This window comes from Capsicum annuum, chromosome 1 (assembly GCF_002878395.1).
Source record: "Capsicum annuum cultivar UCD-10X-F1 chromosome 1, UCD10Xv1.1, whole genome shotgun sequence".
Taxonomy (NCBI): domain Eukaryota; kingdom Viridiplantae; phylum Streptophyta; class Magnoliopsida; order Solanales; family Solanaceae; genus Capsicum; species Capsicum annuum.
Genome location: NC_061111.1, coordinates 3,257,372 through 3,272,468, shown reverse-complemented (window position 1 = coordinate 3,272,468; position 15,097 = coordinate 3,257,372). Strand labels below are relative to the sequence as shown.

The following is a 15,097-nucleotide window of genomic DNA, read 5'->3' as shown; positions in this document are numbered from 1 at the left end:
ATCCCCTGAACTATAAATTGAGATGGACGAGATCTCTTCACGTTAAATAAAAGTCACTATTTTAAATATCGATAATAGAGAAATTCTTATAAAAATAGTACTTATTGATCACTTTTTGATTATGTCTTTGAAAAATAACCACTATCGTTCATAGAATTTCACAGTTCATGTGTGAAACTCGAGAATAATGTTGTGAAGTTTTAATTTAGAAATTTAAAATTTTAGTTGGGAGCACTTGGACAAAATTCACAAATAGCCACTTTTAGCCCATGTAGGTTAAAAGTTGTAGTACTAACTATTTGGAGTTTTTATTTGAAAAAGTTAGAAACTTTAAGATACTGTGATGAAATTTTATTTGTGAAAATTGAAATTTTTGGATAATGATTAATTTTCGAAGCCATGAACAAAAAGTGACTAATCAACGCTATTTCTCGGAGCACTTCTCCTTAAATGATCATATATATATGTGTGACATAATTGGAATTAAACCCTAATCTAAATTAATCGGATTATAATAAATTTTTGATATCAAATAATTAAATAAATTTTTTAAAAAAGAATAGATGCTTCTTAATGGTGATTTATTTTACTTAGTTCTTTTTAGTTTTATCACTCGGATTTGAGTTGTACATTGAAAAGCATGTCTTTGTCTTATCAAATACTTTTAAGCAAAGTAAATGAAGAAAAAAAAAACAATGTAGACATATATTTGTGGATATTGCGGACACATGTATATTTTTATTTTCCTTTGACAATTATGACAATTTTAATATATGAAACCAACAAACAACAACAATAACATGAATATCAAGTGAAATTGATAAAGTATAAGCAGACGTTATAATTATCTCGTGGAGTTAGAAAGACTATTTTTGAAAGACCCTCGAATCAGGTGTAACAGTATGGAAGCACCCTAATATTAACTTTTTTTTTTTTGTTTTCGTTTTCCATCCAGTGTCTGATACCCACATTGGAGCCTTGACTAATCCTAATATTAACTTTTTTTTTTTTGTTTTCCATCCGATATTCGATACCCACATTGGAGCCTTGACTAATCCGGATCGCGCGTTGCAGGGCCTATTAAGAGAGTAGTGCTCCCAACAAAATTTTCTCCATATCCAGGGCTCGAATCCGAGATCTCTAATTAAGGGTGGAGCAATTTCACCACTGCACCACAACCGATGTTGGTACTTATTATTAACTTTTGATTATGGGTAAACGAAATCATAATGATATCACAAACAAAATGTCAATTAAAAAGACATTGTTGCCGACCAACATTCTATTAAGGGCTCAAATTAATTTTAGCTTAAATTATAAAATATATAATTATAATATCACACTTGATTTGACAGGAAAAAAGTGGGTTGATTAGATATAAGTACTTAAGTATAGTTTATGAGGATCTTTATATTTTTAATTATTATTACTAATAATAAATTACATCTCCTAGGCTCTAGGGTTTGAAATTCCTTGACTGAACTTTTTGATAAATTATTTAATAAAAAGGTCCCATGTTCTTCTACTATAACTTTCCCTTAAAGAATTCAAAAACAATTTGTGCTCTTGTAGTTAAATATTAGTATTATTTTGTTGTTTTTCTTGTCCAACGGAGAGAAATTATTCAACAAAGAGTTGAATAATATCACACCTAGTAGTAGTTCATAAATTAATTATAACGGTGAAGAAGTTAATTACAATTATGATTATGCTAAATAGGTCATTTGCTGTATGTAGTAAAAAAATAATGAGAACTAGCCAAAAAATAATAATTGAGTATTTCATGTAATTTATTGTTCTAATTTAGTTTTAAAATACTAAAAATTACACAAACCCACAACTTAAGTTTCACTTATTACAAAAAAAATCCATTTTTTAAGTTAATACATATACATAGCTTTCTATGTATATGCCGATCGTGTTATGTATATAAATCGACCTTGTTATGTATATGTCGGCCTTGTCATATACAAAGGTTTCTATGTATATGTCGGCCTTGTTATATATATGAATCGGGAGAGAGAGTAAAGTAAGAAAGTGGGAGAGAGTGCAAATAATTCTAATAAGGTCGAGATTTATGTTTTTTTTACTTTAAAATAAATGACCTCGAGCCCCCAAAAAAAAATATTACAAGAAGGAAAACTTCAAAAATTCATTAAAGAAGATTGCAAATTAAAATAAGCTGTGTAAAATTAAAATTCAGATATATCATTGATGCAATATATGGCAAGTTGCCAAGATTTCAAGTACATTGATTATGGACAAGCTAGTTAGTAGTAGAAAGTTATTGTTGAACTTTTTGTAAGTGGTGGATAATGTTACAAGTTGAAAATTGAAATTGATGTAAAGTTCTCCAATTTGATGACGTGGAAAATTGACTATCAAATCTGACGTGGAAAATTGTTAAAAAGAAAGGAAGAAATAATTAGAAAAATATATCTCCAAATGTAACATATAGATTTATTATACCTAAATGGAGTGATATGAACGGTGAGAAAGTTAATTATACAAGGGGTGTTAGGAAACTTTACTGACTTAAAATCTTGAATGTGCTTTTGTAATAGAATAAAAATAACTTTATCGAGTCTAAACTGTATGTCATTTTACCCTTGATCGATCGATTGTTATCCTCCTTTTCTCTTTAGAGAAAGAAAATCAAAATGTTTTAAGTAATATTATTGCTGAATTAATTGGTTTGTACAATTTGATAGAGATTCCATAATGCACCTACATATTTGATTTAATGAAAACATATAGCTCATATGTGATCAGAAGGTCATGAGTTCAAGTCGTGAAAATCATCTCTTGCAAAAATGTAAAATAAGGTCGCGTAGAATAGATCCTAGTGGTTTCGTCCCAGCTTCCTCGAACAGCGTATAGCGAAAGCTTTAATGAAGCGAGTTGCCTTTATGTAGTCCACACTAAAATCTTTAGGGTATAGGTTGCAATAATTGAATTGATTTTTCAGTGAACCATATGTTAATTATCTTCTGATTTGATTACATTCAAAAAGAAGTTTTTAACATATCTAACACTTCCTTTAATAGCATCAAAAGCCAGTGTTACTATTTAAATTTATGACCAATTAAGAATCATTAGGACCAAGTTGTTAGTGGCTAATAGAGAATTTATCTAAAGAGAAGAATAATTAAGTAATTTATATACAATTAATCTCTTGTACTACAAGCTTATAGAGTATTAAGTTTCTTTTTGTTAATTGGCAAGAGACAAAGGTGAAATTCTTTTGATAGATAGTAAATATGAATTTCAATAAATTAAAAGAGGACAATAAGTTGTACATGACCTCTTAATTACTAGCAATAATTAAGCTCCTAGATAAAATTATTACTAGAAAAAACAATTTCTTCTCAATACTAGATATTACTAACTAGTGATTCTACTCCCTCCATAGACATTTAAAATGTAGCACTTGCAAGTGCACCTAATTATCTTATTCATCATGGTTGATCCAATTTTTTTTATATATATATATATAAATTCTCTTATGATCCAATTTAGTGGCTTGAATATTGTTGATGATATTGTGTCATTGAACCAAAGTTGTGATAGAATTGTCTTCTCCCTATTGAGCCTTGATGATCTTCTTCCTCTTCATGAACTCCCTCAATCTACAACCAAAATAATATATTAATACAAGACTAAGGAATATTCTTATATTTTTTTAAACTCATTAATCAAGAACTTCAATAATGCACATCAATAATTATGGGCCATCGTGTGGATCGATGGGATCCCTCAATTCTTAATTCAACGTTTATTTTGTGTTCGAGCTCCACGAATAGAAAATATCTTTGTATATATGGAGTGTCACATTTTTTTCGTTTAATGAGTTTTCACGATGCAAAATTATCAGTCGGAATCCGAATGACTATCTTGAATGCATAGTGAGCGACGGATTCAAAATTTAAATGCTATCATGTATACTCAATTCTATATATACTTGTGGAATCAAACGTACTGAATTCAGTTGAACTTGCACAAACTGGTGCATTAAAATAACTCAAAATTCTAGCAAGAATAAAACTTTATTGTTGATACAAAAATAAAGATATTGAAAGTGGAGTACTTTTTTTTTTTTTTTTTTTTTTTCTAATTTAAGAAAAAGGTGTAAGAGAGAATATTACCCAAATATCATCTTCATCTTCATATCTACTACTATTAAACATTGATGATGAAGTTTTTGGAATCTCAATACCACCAACAGCTTCATCATTACGTGCAAATCTTCCACGAATCCTTGGACGATTATCTGCTAATGTTTTCCTACATGCATACTGTTGTTGTACCATTGTAATAATTAATTAATCAATTAAACATTACCTTATATTAATACATGTATAGTGCAGCTCGGTGTATTGAAGCCCCCTCTATGCTCAGGGGGTCGGGAGAAGGGTCTGACCAAAAGGGTTTAATTTATTGTATGCAGCCTTATGCAAGAGGTTGTTTTCAAGTTTTGAACCCGTGACCTCCTGATCGCATGGCGGTAACTTTACCACCGGTTACTCCAAGAGTACCTTTTATTATATTGATACATGTATAAGATAGTCCGGTGCACTGAAACTCCTGCAAGCGCAATGCGCAGGGTCCGGAGAAGGGCCTGGCCACAAGGGTCGGCTGTTTTTAAGACTTTGAACCTGTGACCTCGTGGTCACATGAAAGTAACTTTACCAGTTACTCCAAGACTCCCCCTTCATTATGTTAAGAGTAAAGCATCTAGTTCCCCTGAACTATAATAACCAAATTTGCTACGATAAACTCCTACTTCATAGGTGTTATATATGACCCTCTGAACTAAATTTTAGCATATTTTTGTCATCCTTTTTAGCTGTGTGACACCTTTTGTCAACCTTTTTAGCTGACGTGACCCTTTTTCTCTTTTATATTGTATAATGAAGGTGTCATATCAACACAAAAAGATGACAAAAATAAGTTAAAATTGAGTTCAGAGGTAATACGACTTCTGCAAAGTTGGAGTGTGTCGTGACAACTTTGACCATAATTTAAGGGGTACTAGATGATTATATGTTATATTAATACATGTAATAAACACTAATTTGGAGAAATTTTGTATTAATTAATTAATTTAATTACCTTAATGGTTTTGTTGAAGTTTCTTTGAGTTCTTTTGGCTTTGTACCTAAGAATTCTCTCTTTTCTTTCTTCAGCACTATATCTTCCAACTTTGATATTTGCAACTTCTTCAATAAATGTTCTTTCTCCTGATAATGGACTTGATGATAAAGTGTTCCTTGTTTGACTTGTTTTCATCTTCTCCTGTTACAATAAAAAATAAATAATCAAGAAAATTTGAAATATAAAAGTACTTGTGGACTTTAAATGGAGGATAAAACTGCTCTATTTCAAATAGTACAAAAGCAAAACTAACTTATTTTTCAAGAAAATATCTCTGAGCTAATTTGATAGTCGAAGGATAGTTTTAAATAAAAAAATAACCAAAGGTAAAAATGATCCATTTTAAATAGTTCGAGCATATTTGACCTTTTTTTCTTTTTAATTTGTATGATGTCGTGTCAATTATGAATACACTTTTTTAAAAAAGATACATTTTGAGATATTTTTAACATGTCAAGTTGGACCAGATAAAACTTTGGAGTTAGAAATATTTTCATACAAAGGTGGTATGGGTTGTAAATTTTCGAAAAGGCTATTTATGAGTTTTAGATTCTTGAAAAGATGTTTTTTGAATAAACTTTTGACATAAAGTAAGTGAATCTTTTAAATGAAAATATCGGATTTGAACCTAAACTACTAAATTCAGTCAAATCAATAAGCAAAAATATAATTTCGCCCTTATTTTTAATTACCGAAAGATGCCATTCTTTTCTGAATATGTTTAAAAAACGTACAACAACAATATACTCAGTGTATTCCCACATAGTGATGTCTGAAGAGAATAGAGTGTACGCAGATCATACCACTATCTTCGAAAAAGTAGAGAGGGTGTTTCCGATAGACGGGCTTAGGAGTATAGACTAGTACATTATGCAAAATAAACCAACACCGATATCCACTAGGTAATATACTACTCAAAACCTATCTAATCGAAAACATAGACCTCACTCAACACCCACGAACAAGAAACTTCAAACACAAATAAAGAAACGCTCCCAGCCCCTAACCCTCTATCCTAATCCGCATCCTCCCCACCGTCCTATCGAGAGTCATGTCCTCTGTCAGTTGTAACTGTTCCATATCATGTTAAAAAAGTAGTAGAAAAAAATGGGAGTTAAGATAGGAGGACTAACTTGCAAGTCACCAGTGCTGCATACCCTTCTCATTTGACCTGAACAAGAGCTGTTTTCAGGTGAGCTAAGTGTTGCTGATGTTTGGAAATTTGGAGATTCAATTAAACTATCAAACTTAGGTGTAAAAATAGAGAAACTTTGTTTATTATTATTTTCAAAAGAATTGCTACTAAAACTCCTTTGCATCATTTTCACATCATTTTGTGGCACCATTAAATGATCATCACTAGCACCAAAATTACTTTCAAAATGGACTTGAAATTCTTCTGATTTAATAGAATAATCATTAAAATCATCTAAACCAATTAAAGAATTTGGATTTGCAATTTGACATAGTGAAAGATTTTCAAGTTGATGACTTGGTGGTGATGATGAGAGAAAAGTTGATGCAATTTGATCAATTGAAAGAGTGTCATCAACTTTGGTTGGCATAGTAAAATTGTTGTCTTGGAAAATAGGATTATTATTATTGTCAATAAAAGATGGAGAAAAAGGGTCAGAAAAGAAAGTGTTATCAAATAAAAAAAGTTCAGAAGACATTGTAAATTCTTTGTTACTTGAAGAATAGGACAGAAATGTTCAAGAAAAAAAAGGGGTGTTTTTGTTTTTGTTTTAATCAGAATTGTTTGTCAATATTTATAGAGGAAGAAGACAAGAAATTCATTTTTTTTTGTTGCTCTGATTGTTTTTTGTGTGTATGATTGAGTGAATTTTTGGCTAATGAAAGTGTGGAGAAAGAAGACAATTTAAATTTGGAGTGCTCTTTCTTTGTGTAAGTAAGCAAAAACAAAATGAGACAAGGAGAGAATACTAGTCCACTCCCATTATATAAAAGAGGAGACTTTGCAATCAAGTCCTTCATCTTTTTTTATGTTTGTTCAATATTAAGTTATTCCATGTGAGCCACGAGTTTGAGTCGTGGGAGCAGTTATTAATGCTTATGTTAGAATAGACTGTCTATACTATACTTTAGAGTTTAGAATGAGGCGACCCCTTCCCGAAATCTCCTATTGTGGAGTGTTTTATGCATCGAATTGTCTTTTTTTCTTAAGAAGATGTCCAAGTTTATTCAAGAGATAAGTATCTAGTACCCCTCGAACAATGACCAAGGTTGCTACGACACACTCCAATTTTACAGGGGTCCTATTACCCTTCTGAACTCAATTTTAGATATTTTTGTCACCCTTTTGTGTTGACGTGGCGCTTTTTATTACATAAAATAGGATCCGCGTCAAAGGTGTCATGTCAGCTAAAAAGGCTGACAAAAGGTACTGCATCAGCACAAAAAGGTGACAAAAATATACTAAAATTGAGTTTAGGAGGGTAACAGGGCCCCCGTAAAGTTGGAGTGTGTTGTGGCAAATTTGGTCATAACTCGGGGGTACTAGATGCTTTATTCTTTATTCAATATGAAGTTATTTCATGTGATCTATAGGTCACGAGTTCTGAATCGTAACATTATGATAGACTATTTATATTATATTTCAAAATTTAGGATGTGCCGCTTTCCTGCTATCGTAAAATGATTTATGCACCGAACTGTTTATTTTTTTTTTCTCAAGGAGATGCCCTAGTATTTTTAACACGTGTTTTCCATTTCTTTTATAAGGAGACAAATGACAATGAAGTACTTTGGTGGAATTTAGGAGGAGAAAATTTTAGTACTACTATTAGTAACATTTAGTTGTGAAGTGTTCTACCAAAAAGTGATTCTCACTTCCTTATTTTACATAACAATATGAGAGTAATATTTCTTGGATACTTTTACTTATTTTTGGCTGAATATATCGATCTAAATAGATATCTGAATCACACATATTATAATTGAGCATTTGAACTTATGATAAATTATTCTTATAAGACGCTTTTGATTTATATTTTAAAAATGATTTATACACACGTTTTCAAGTGCTTTTCATGTAGATAAGTTCATCATATAAAATACTGTCTCATCTTTGGGGAGTGTATTGGGCATATTGGTTGTTCATGTTGTTATGCTTGCGAACTCACTAATCGTGGTCAGCAAGATAAAAATGGTTGCCGAGAAAAAAAGAGAGGATGTGTCTGTGGCGTGGGCGTGGGAAAGTGATGCATTTAGAATTTTCACGTGGGACGTTCAATAAGATGTTGGGTTGATCTTCAATCTTGATCATTTTGAATGTTCCTAAACAACTATATAAGCTAATATAGGTGTCAAACGGGCCGGGCTGGGTCAATTCGGATCATTTTAACCGGGTTGAGGGTCGGTGCCGGGCCGGTTTTGATGCTAGCCGGGCCGGGCCGGCCCAAACAGTAAAAAAATTAAAATTTACCCTAACTCGGCCCACTTAATTCAACCCGGTCAAACCCACCAAAATCCGGTCAAATCCGGTTAAAAATCGGTCAAACCCGTTTAAGAAAATAAATAAATAATCCAATATACACTATATACACTCCAATATACAATATATATATTTTTTAAAATATATAAACAATTACACATATATGCGTATCATTTAATATATAATTATATATGACTATACGTACTACTTTAAATAAAACATATGCTATAATAGTATAATATATATATATATACACTAAAATATATATATATATATATATATATATATATATATAGGAATTTATAAAACATATACACATGTGTACGTTAAATATATACTACTTTAGAAGATATATACACATATATATGCACCATTCAATAATATGTACTACTTTAAATAAAGTATATACTACAATATATATATATACTACTATATATATATATATATATATATATATACTTATATACTAATTTATAAAACGTATACACTTGTATACGTTAAAGATATAAGTCTATAGAAGATATAAACGCATATATACGCACCATTCAATATATATGTACTACTTTAAATAAAGTATATACAACAATATATATATATATATATATATATATATATGTGTGTGTGTGTGTGTGTGTGATAGTTAATTAATAATATATTAAAAGTAAGTTTTTAATTTAAACTAGAAATTCATTTTAAATCATTTTAAATCAATATATAGGTACTACTTTAAATAAAATATATACTACAATATATATGTATATACTATGTATGTATATATATATATATATATAGTTATATACTAATTTATAAAACATATAAACTTGTATACGTTAAATATATACGTCTATAGAAGATATATACACATATATACGCACCATTCAATATGTATGTACTACTTTAAATAAATATATACTACAATATACATATATATGTATTACAATGTATAGATGGTTATATTATATTAATTTATAAAACATATACACTTGTATACGTATAATATATACATCTATATAAGATATAATACACATATATACGCACCAATCAATGTATATGTACTACTTAAAATAAAATATATACTACAATATATATGGATTACAATACATAGATAGTTATATTATACTAATTTATTAAACATATACACTTGTATACATTAAATATATACATCTATATAAGATATATACACTTGTATACGGATCATTCAATGTATATATACTACTACTTATAAAATATACTACATTATATATACATTACAATATATATAGATATACTTATATACTACTTTATAAAACATATACACATGTATACGTTAAATATACACTTCTATAGAAGATATATGTACAAATATACAAAACATATGCTACTTAATATAATAAATTAATAATATTTGGTAGTAAATTAATAATATATTAGAAGTAAGTTTTTAATTTAAATTAGAAAACTAGAAATTCAATTTAAAATTTTAAATCGTTAAATGAAAAAATATAAAAAGCAAGGACTAAGGAGTGAGTGAATTTGGGGAATTTTATTGATTGCAAAATGATCCAAGATTTATAATTTACATAAATGAAAAATCTATAAATTATGCATCATTTTTTCCAACTCATTCATGTTAATATTAATGGAAACTTGCATAGGATAGTCGAAGTCAACGTGAGCAAAACTATGCATTGGACTTGATTCTGCTGAGTTCTCCCGTGAAGTCATAATTTCTTCAAGTTTCAGCTCGTCGCTCGGCTCCGGTTCCATTCCTTGGTTTCTTCTTTCCGTTCTAATCCAATCTTTGAGGCAAACTAGAACATTCATTGCATTGCTTCCCAATGAGTGTCGGTTGTCTCCAAGCTGCTGTCATCCCTGACTAAAGGCGCTCTCTGATGCAACGGTTGACATTGGAACATTCAAGATATCTCTAGCTAATCTTGAAAGCACAGGATATTGTGTTTCATTAATCCTCCACCAATCCAACGTGTTGATCCGTCGTCTGCGATCCTCTGTTGCCGTCCGAAGATAATATTTCAGCTCTTCCCAATAAGTTGATGTGTAAGTTCTCTCATCAACATTGTTTCAACAATTTAAATCATAAAACGAATCAAAAAAATCGCTATGTGCCGGCCTTTTAGAAGATGATGGCTCCTCGGAAGGATGAGGAGCGACAGTTGGAGTGATATTTGTAGGTACGGCTAAATCAAATAAATCAGCATAGTGATTATATAATTTTTCTATATAATCCTTTGCATCAGCCGTAGCCATCCACAAATCAGGTTGTACTTGTTCAGAATCATGGTTAGTATTTATTTCTAAGTTAGTATAAATAAGAGTACTAAAGTGACACATATTATTATATTTCATGCACGGATTTAGCATAGCACCAACCAAGTAAATAGGGGAAATCGGGAAAAAATATTTTTTAAATTTCGTAAACATGGCGCCAACAGCTTCTTTATAACCTTCTTTATTTTTATATTCCTTGAGCAAACCATAAATATCGGCTATATATGCCAAAATATTACAAACAGTAGGATAATAAGCACCGAAAAATTCAACCGCAGCTACATAAAATTTTTCTAAAAACTTAACAATATCATTAATTACAACCCAATCAGAATTATGTAGCATACAATCAGTAGAATCAGCAAATGGACCGCAATGTTGGTTACAAGTTAGTGTAATAGGAATTCTATATTTATAACAAGTTTTTAAAAATTCATACGTAGAATTCCATCTAGTATCAATTTCCTCAGGCATCAAAATCGGTGTAAGTCCATTTTCTTGACATTTAACTTTAAATTCTCTAATTCTCGATCTACGATTATTTCCTTGAATAAAACCAACGGCAAGACGAATTTTTTCAATATAAAGCTCAAAAAACTCAAGACTATCTTTTACAATTAAATTATATATATGACATGCACACTTAAAATGAAAAATTTCAGGCAAGGGCGGAGATAACGTAGATTTTATTTTTGTTATAGCAGTCTTGTTGTTAGAAGCATTATCAAAAACAATACATAAAATTTTATTTTCGATACCATAATATCCGGCAATTTTAACAATAGAATCAGCAATAAATTGTCCAGTATGTTTACGATCTTCATCATATAAAAAAGCAAGAATATGTTTTTGCATCACGAAATTACTATCCATCCAATGACAAGTAACGGTTAAATAATCATTTTTATTTACAACACAGCCAAGATCAGAAGTTAGGAACAATCTACATTGAATATTTTTTGACAATGTAGATAAATAAAAACAATATTGTGAATGGAGTCTAAAAATATCAGACCGACAAGTAGTTCTAGGAATACCGTTAAACATAGGATTATAAATTGCTTGTATATAACGAATAAAGGCATCAAAAGAAGGAAAACTAAAAGGCAAACAACCCACAGCTACCATTTTAGCTATTTCTTCCCGGTCCCTCAATTTATTATACTTCTTCGCTACGTGATCTGTTGATGGGTTCATTCTAGTTTGCGTTGGCCCACCAACATCCCCACCACCTTGTGCAATATTTAACTCTCTTTTGTGATCCTCAGCTATATGTCTCATTAACGTACCTGTACCCCTTGCTTGCCTCCACTTCTATGCTTATATATTTGTTGACAAATATTGCATTGCATCTCAATATCTGATATACGTTCAAAAAATTACCATGCAATACTAGTTCTTTTACGAGGTCTTGGGGCACTGGGAAGACGGTGAGGGAGATTAACCGATTCAGATCTAACATTAGCATCTCCTACTGCGGGTGTTTCAGCAATATTTTCATTATCTTCGTCTAAATTAACCACATCTACTTTATTTCTTCTTCTATACCGTAATTTTCCTGAGCTCTTACATAATCCATATCGTGAGGACCTACACCTATTTCTTCCTCAAAAGGTGTACCAAGCAGTATCGGAGGCGAAGGCACACAGGTATATCTATTACTTGAACTACCTCTACCGCTAGTAATTCAATTTTTACTACCACTACCGCTTCCGGGACAAAAAATTTTAACACCTTTAGTAGCGAGGTTTCTTAATTTATCCATAATATAAATTAAATTAAACTAAAAATATTCAAAATACACAAATATAATAAAATTAAATATTAAACAATTAATACAATAAATAAAAATTAAACGTAAGAGATGGAACGACAATACCAAATTTTGGAAGTATCCGAAGGTTGCGACTTTAGAAACTTCCGCTCGTACTTTGTAAACGAAAAATTAAAAAAATAAAGTGAACACTTTAAGAAATTAAATATATTGAATATTTGAGAATTGAGAGAGAATGAGATTCGAGAGAGTGAAAAATTGTGTGAAAAATGAATTGAAGTTGTAGGGTATTTATAAAAAAATTTTGGGATTAAAAAATATTTTTTAAAGTTAATTTTTTTTATTGAATAAATGGGCCCAAACTAGCCGTTTGGACCCAAAAACGGCTATATGGCCGTTGGGCCAACGGCTAGTTTGGCCCAAAATCTTTTTTTTTTTTAAAAAGGTATCCGGGTCGGGTTAGCTGGGTCCATTTTAAAAAAATAACCGGCCCGAGATTCGGAACCCTAAAGCCCTAGGGCTTACCGGGCCGGGTTAGTTACAAGGGCCGGGTTGGACCAGGTCGGGCTGGGTCGGCCCGGCCCACTTGACACCCCTAAGCTAACCTTTTGCATGTGTTCAAGTGATTCAAAATTTATATACGTACATAATGTTATTTTTTAAGTATTTTCGGGTACAAGAATCTGTATTTAGGCACAACAACTTCAACATTAGTTCAAGTTTAAAACAAGAATACTATGAAGTACAAAAACACCCTCAACACAAGATCAAAATGATCTTTCTAAGAAGTGTATTTTATTTTTCAGAAATTAAGATGAAACAAAAATATAAAGCCAAGTCCTCCGACTTCACGGAGTGTCCTTAAGGAATAATTACCCTCACTGTACCCGAGGTTTTGGAATCTTCCTCCTAGGATAAAATGACTTTTAATCCAACTATAGTGGTACCTCAGATAATTGGATTCGTCGAACTCACTCAACGATTTGATTGATCACAAAGAATGTTTTGAAGACAAGAAGAGTTTTTATTTCAGAAAATTTTTCATTCATATCAAACCTGTGGATGAAAGCAGGTTTATATAGCCATAAAATGCCTCTTCTGAAAGGTGGCAATGGTTTACTTAAAAGGTGTATCCTTGGGAAGAGTCATGTCTGTTCATTCGAAACATTGTGTTTTTTTCTGAACAGACACAACTATCTGAGCAGTCACACCTTTTCCAAAACAATATGTCTTTTGCTCAAAGGTTGTGTCCCTCCATTTTCCACTCATACCAATTGAACCCAACAATCCCCCATATGAATGAGGAATGACTATTCTTTGTAAAACTTTACGGAAAGGTATGAGATCATCAAGCAAAGACTGATTGCATCTGGATAAGTGGGTTTTCCTTTGAACTTTTCATAGTGAACATGCATCGGATGCACTCGGTCAATCGGTAGATTTGATATCTTTGAACCGTCGAACTTTAATGTACAACTAGACAACACATGTCACACAGCCAGCCTTTTACCGTTTATGGTTCTCACAGTTTTATTTTTTTCAGCCATGAACACGTACCGATTTCATGAGAGCTAAGAGAATAGACCTTTACTAACATTCTCCTTGAAACGGCTTCCACTTCGCCCTCACATAGGTGATTTCTAAATGTTCAATCCTCTAGATTAAACTATTTGGTCAAATCTGCCAAATTTAGATAATCATTAAAAGACTTTTCACTTTAAGTCTTATCCTTGTTTACTAAACATTGTCTACATCATGAGAATGGGTTGGGTAATTGACAATGTTGAACCTGTCAGACACAACTTTGTTTGATCTTCTTGAACCTAGCTCTAGAGGTAGAGTTACGCCATGCTGACTTGTCCTAGGCCTTAAACCCATTTCCTTGAATGTCTTTTCTACTCCTTCTCTAGATAGGCCTTTTGTAAGTGAATGCGACACATTATCCTTTGACTTAACATAGTCAACAGTGATAATTCCACTAGAGAGAAGTTCTTTAACGGTATTATGTCTCCGTCTTATGTGACGAGATTTACCGTTGTACATCATGCTCCCTGCCCTACCTATTACTGCTTGGCTATCACGGTGTATACATACTGGTGCCACTGGTTTGAGCCAATAAAGAATATCTTTCAAGAAATTTTGGAGCCATTCTGCTTCTTCACCGTCTCTATCCAATGCAATAAATTCAGATTCCATTGTAGAGAGAGCAATACAAGTCTGTTTGGATGATTTCCAAGAGACTGCTCCTCCACCAATAGTAAATACATATCCACTTGTGGATTTTACTTCGTTCGATTCGGTGATCCAATTTGCATCACTATATCCTTCAAGTACTGCGGGATATTTATTATAATGCAAGACATAGTCTTGAGTGAATTTAAGATACCCCAAAACTCTTTTCATTGCCATTCAATGAGTTTTGTTAGGATTACTTGTGTACCGACTCA

At 31.4% G+C, this 15,097-nt stretch overlaps 1 protein-coding gene across 2 annotated transcripts; it reads right to left on the bottom strand.

Annotated features, from left to right (window-relative positions):
- Positions 1–3,226: 3,226 nt before the first annotated feature.
- LOC107864679 (zinc finger protein CONSTANS-LIKE 7) lies at positions 3,227–7,086 on the bottom strand. 2 transcript variants are annotated; one of them, XM_016711120.2, is made up of 4 exons: positions 6,288–7,086; positions 5,113–5,295; positions 4,146–4,295; positions 3,227–3,629 (listed from the first exon to the last, which is right to left on the bottom strand). In XM_016711120.2, exons 1-4 carry the CDS (start codon positions 6,825–6,827, stop codon positions 3,516–3,518), a joined length of 987 nt encoding a protein of 328 aa, XP_016566606.1. In that variant the 5' UTR covers positions 6,828–7,086; the 3' UTR covers positions 3,227–3,515. The 2 variants fall into 2 exon arrangements, with proteins under 2 accessions (XP_016566606.1, XP_016566612.1); XM_016711126.2 differs by lacking the exon at positions 4,146–4,295 and having other exon boundaries at positions 6,288–7,079.
- Between the last annotated feature and the right edge of the window lie 8,011 nt (positions 7,087–15,097).

Bases quoted from the DNA above. Each gene is read 5' to 3' on its own strand.
- LOC107864679 (XM_016711120.2), bottom strand. From the start codon at position 6,827: ATGTCTTCTGAACTTTTTTTATTTGATAACACTTTCTTTTCTGACCCT. The intron at 5,296-6,287 runs GTTAGTCCTCCT...TTATTGTAACAG, and splicing joins GCAGCACTGGTGACTTGCAA to GAGAAGATGAAAACAAGTCA. The intron at 3,630-4,145 runs GTAATATTCTCT...TTTTGGTTGTAG, and splicing joins AAGATGAAGATGATATTTGG to ATTGAGGGAGTTCATGAAGA.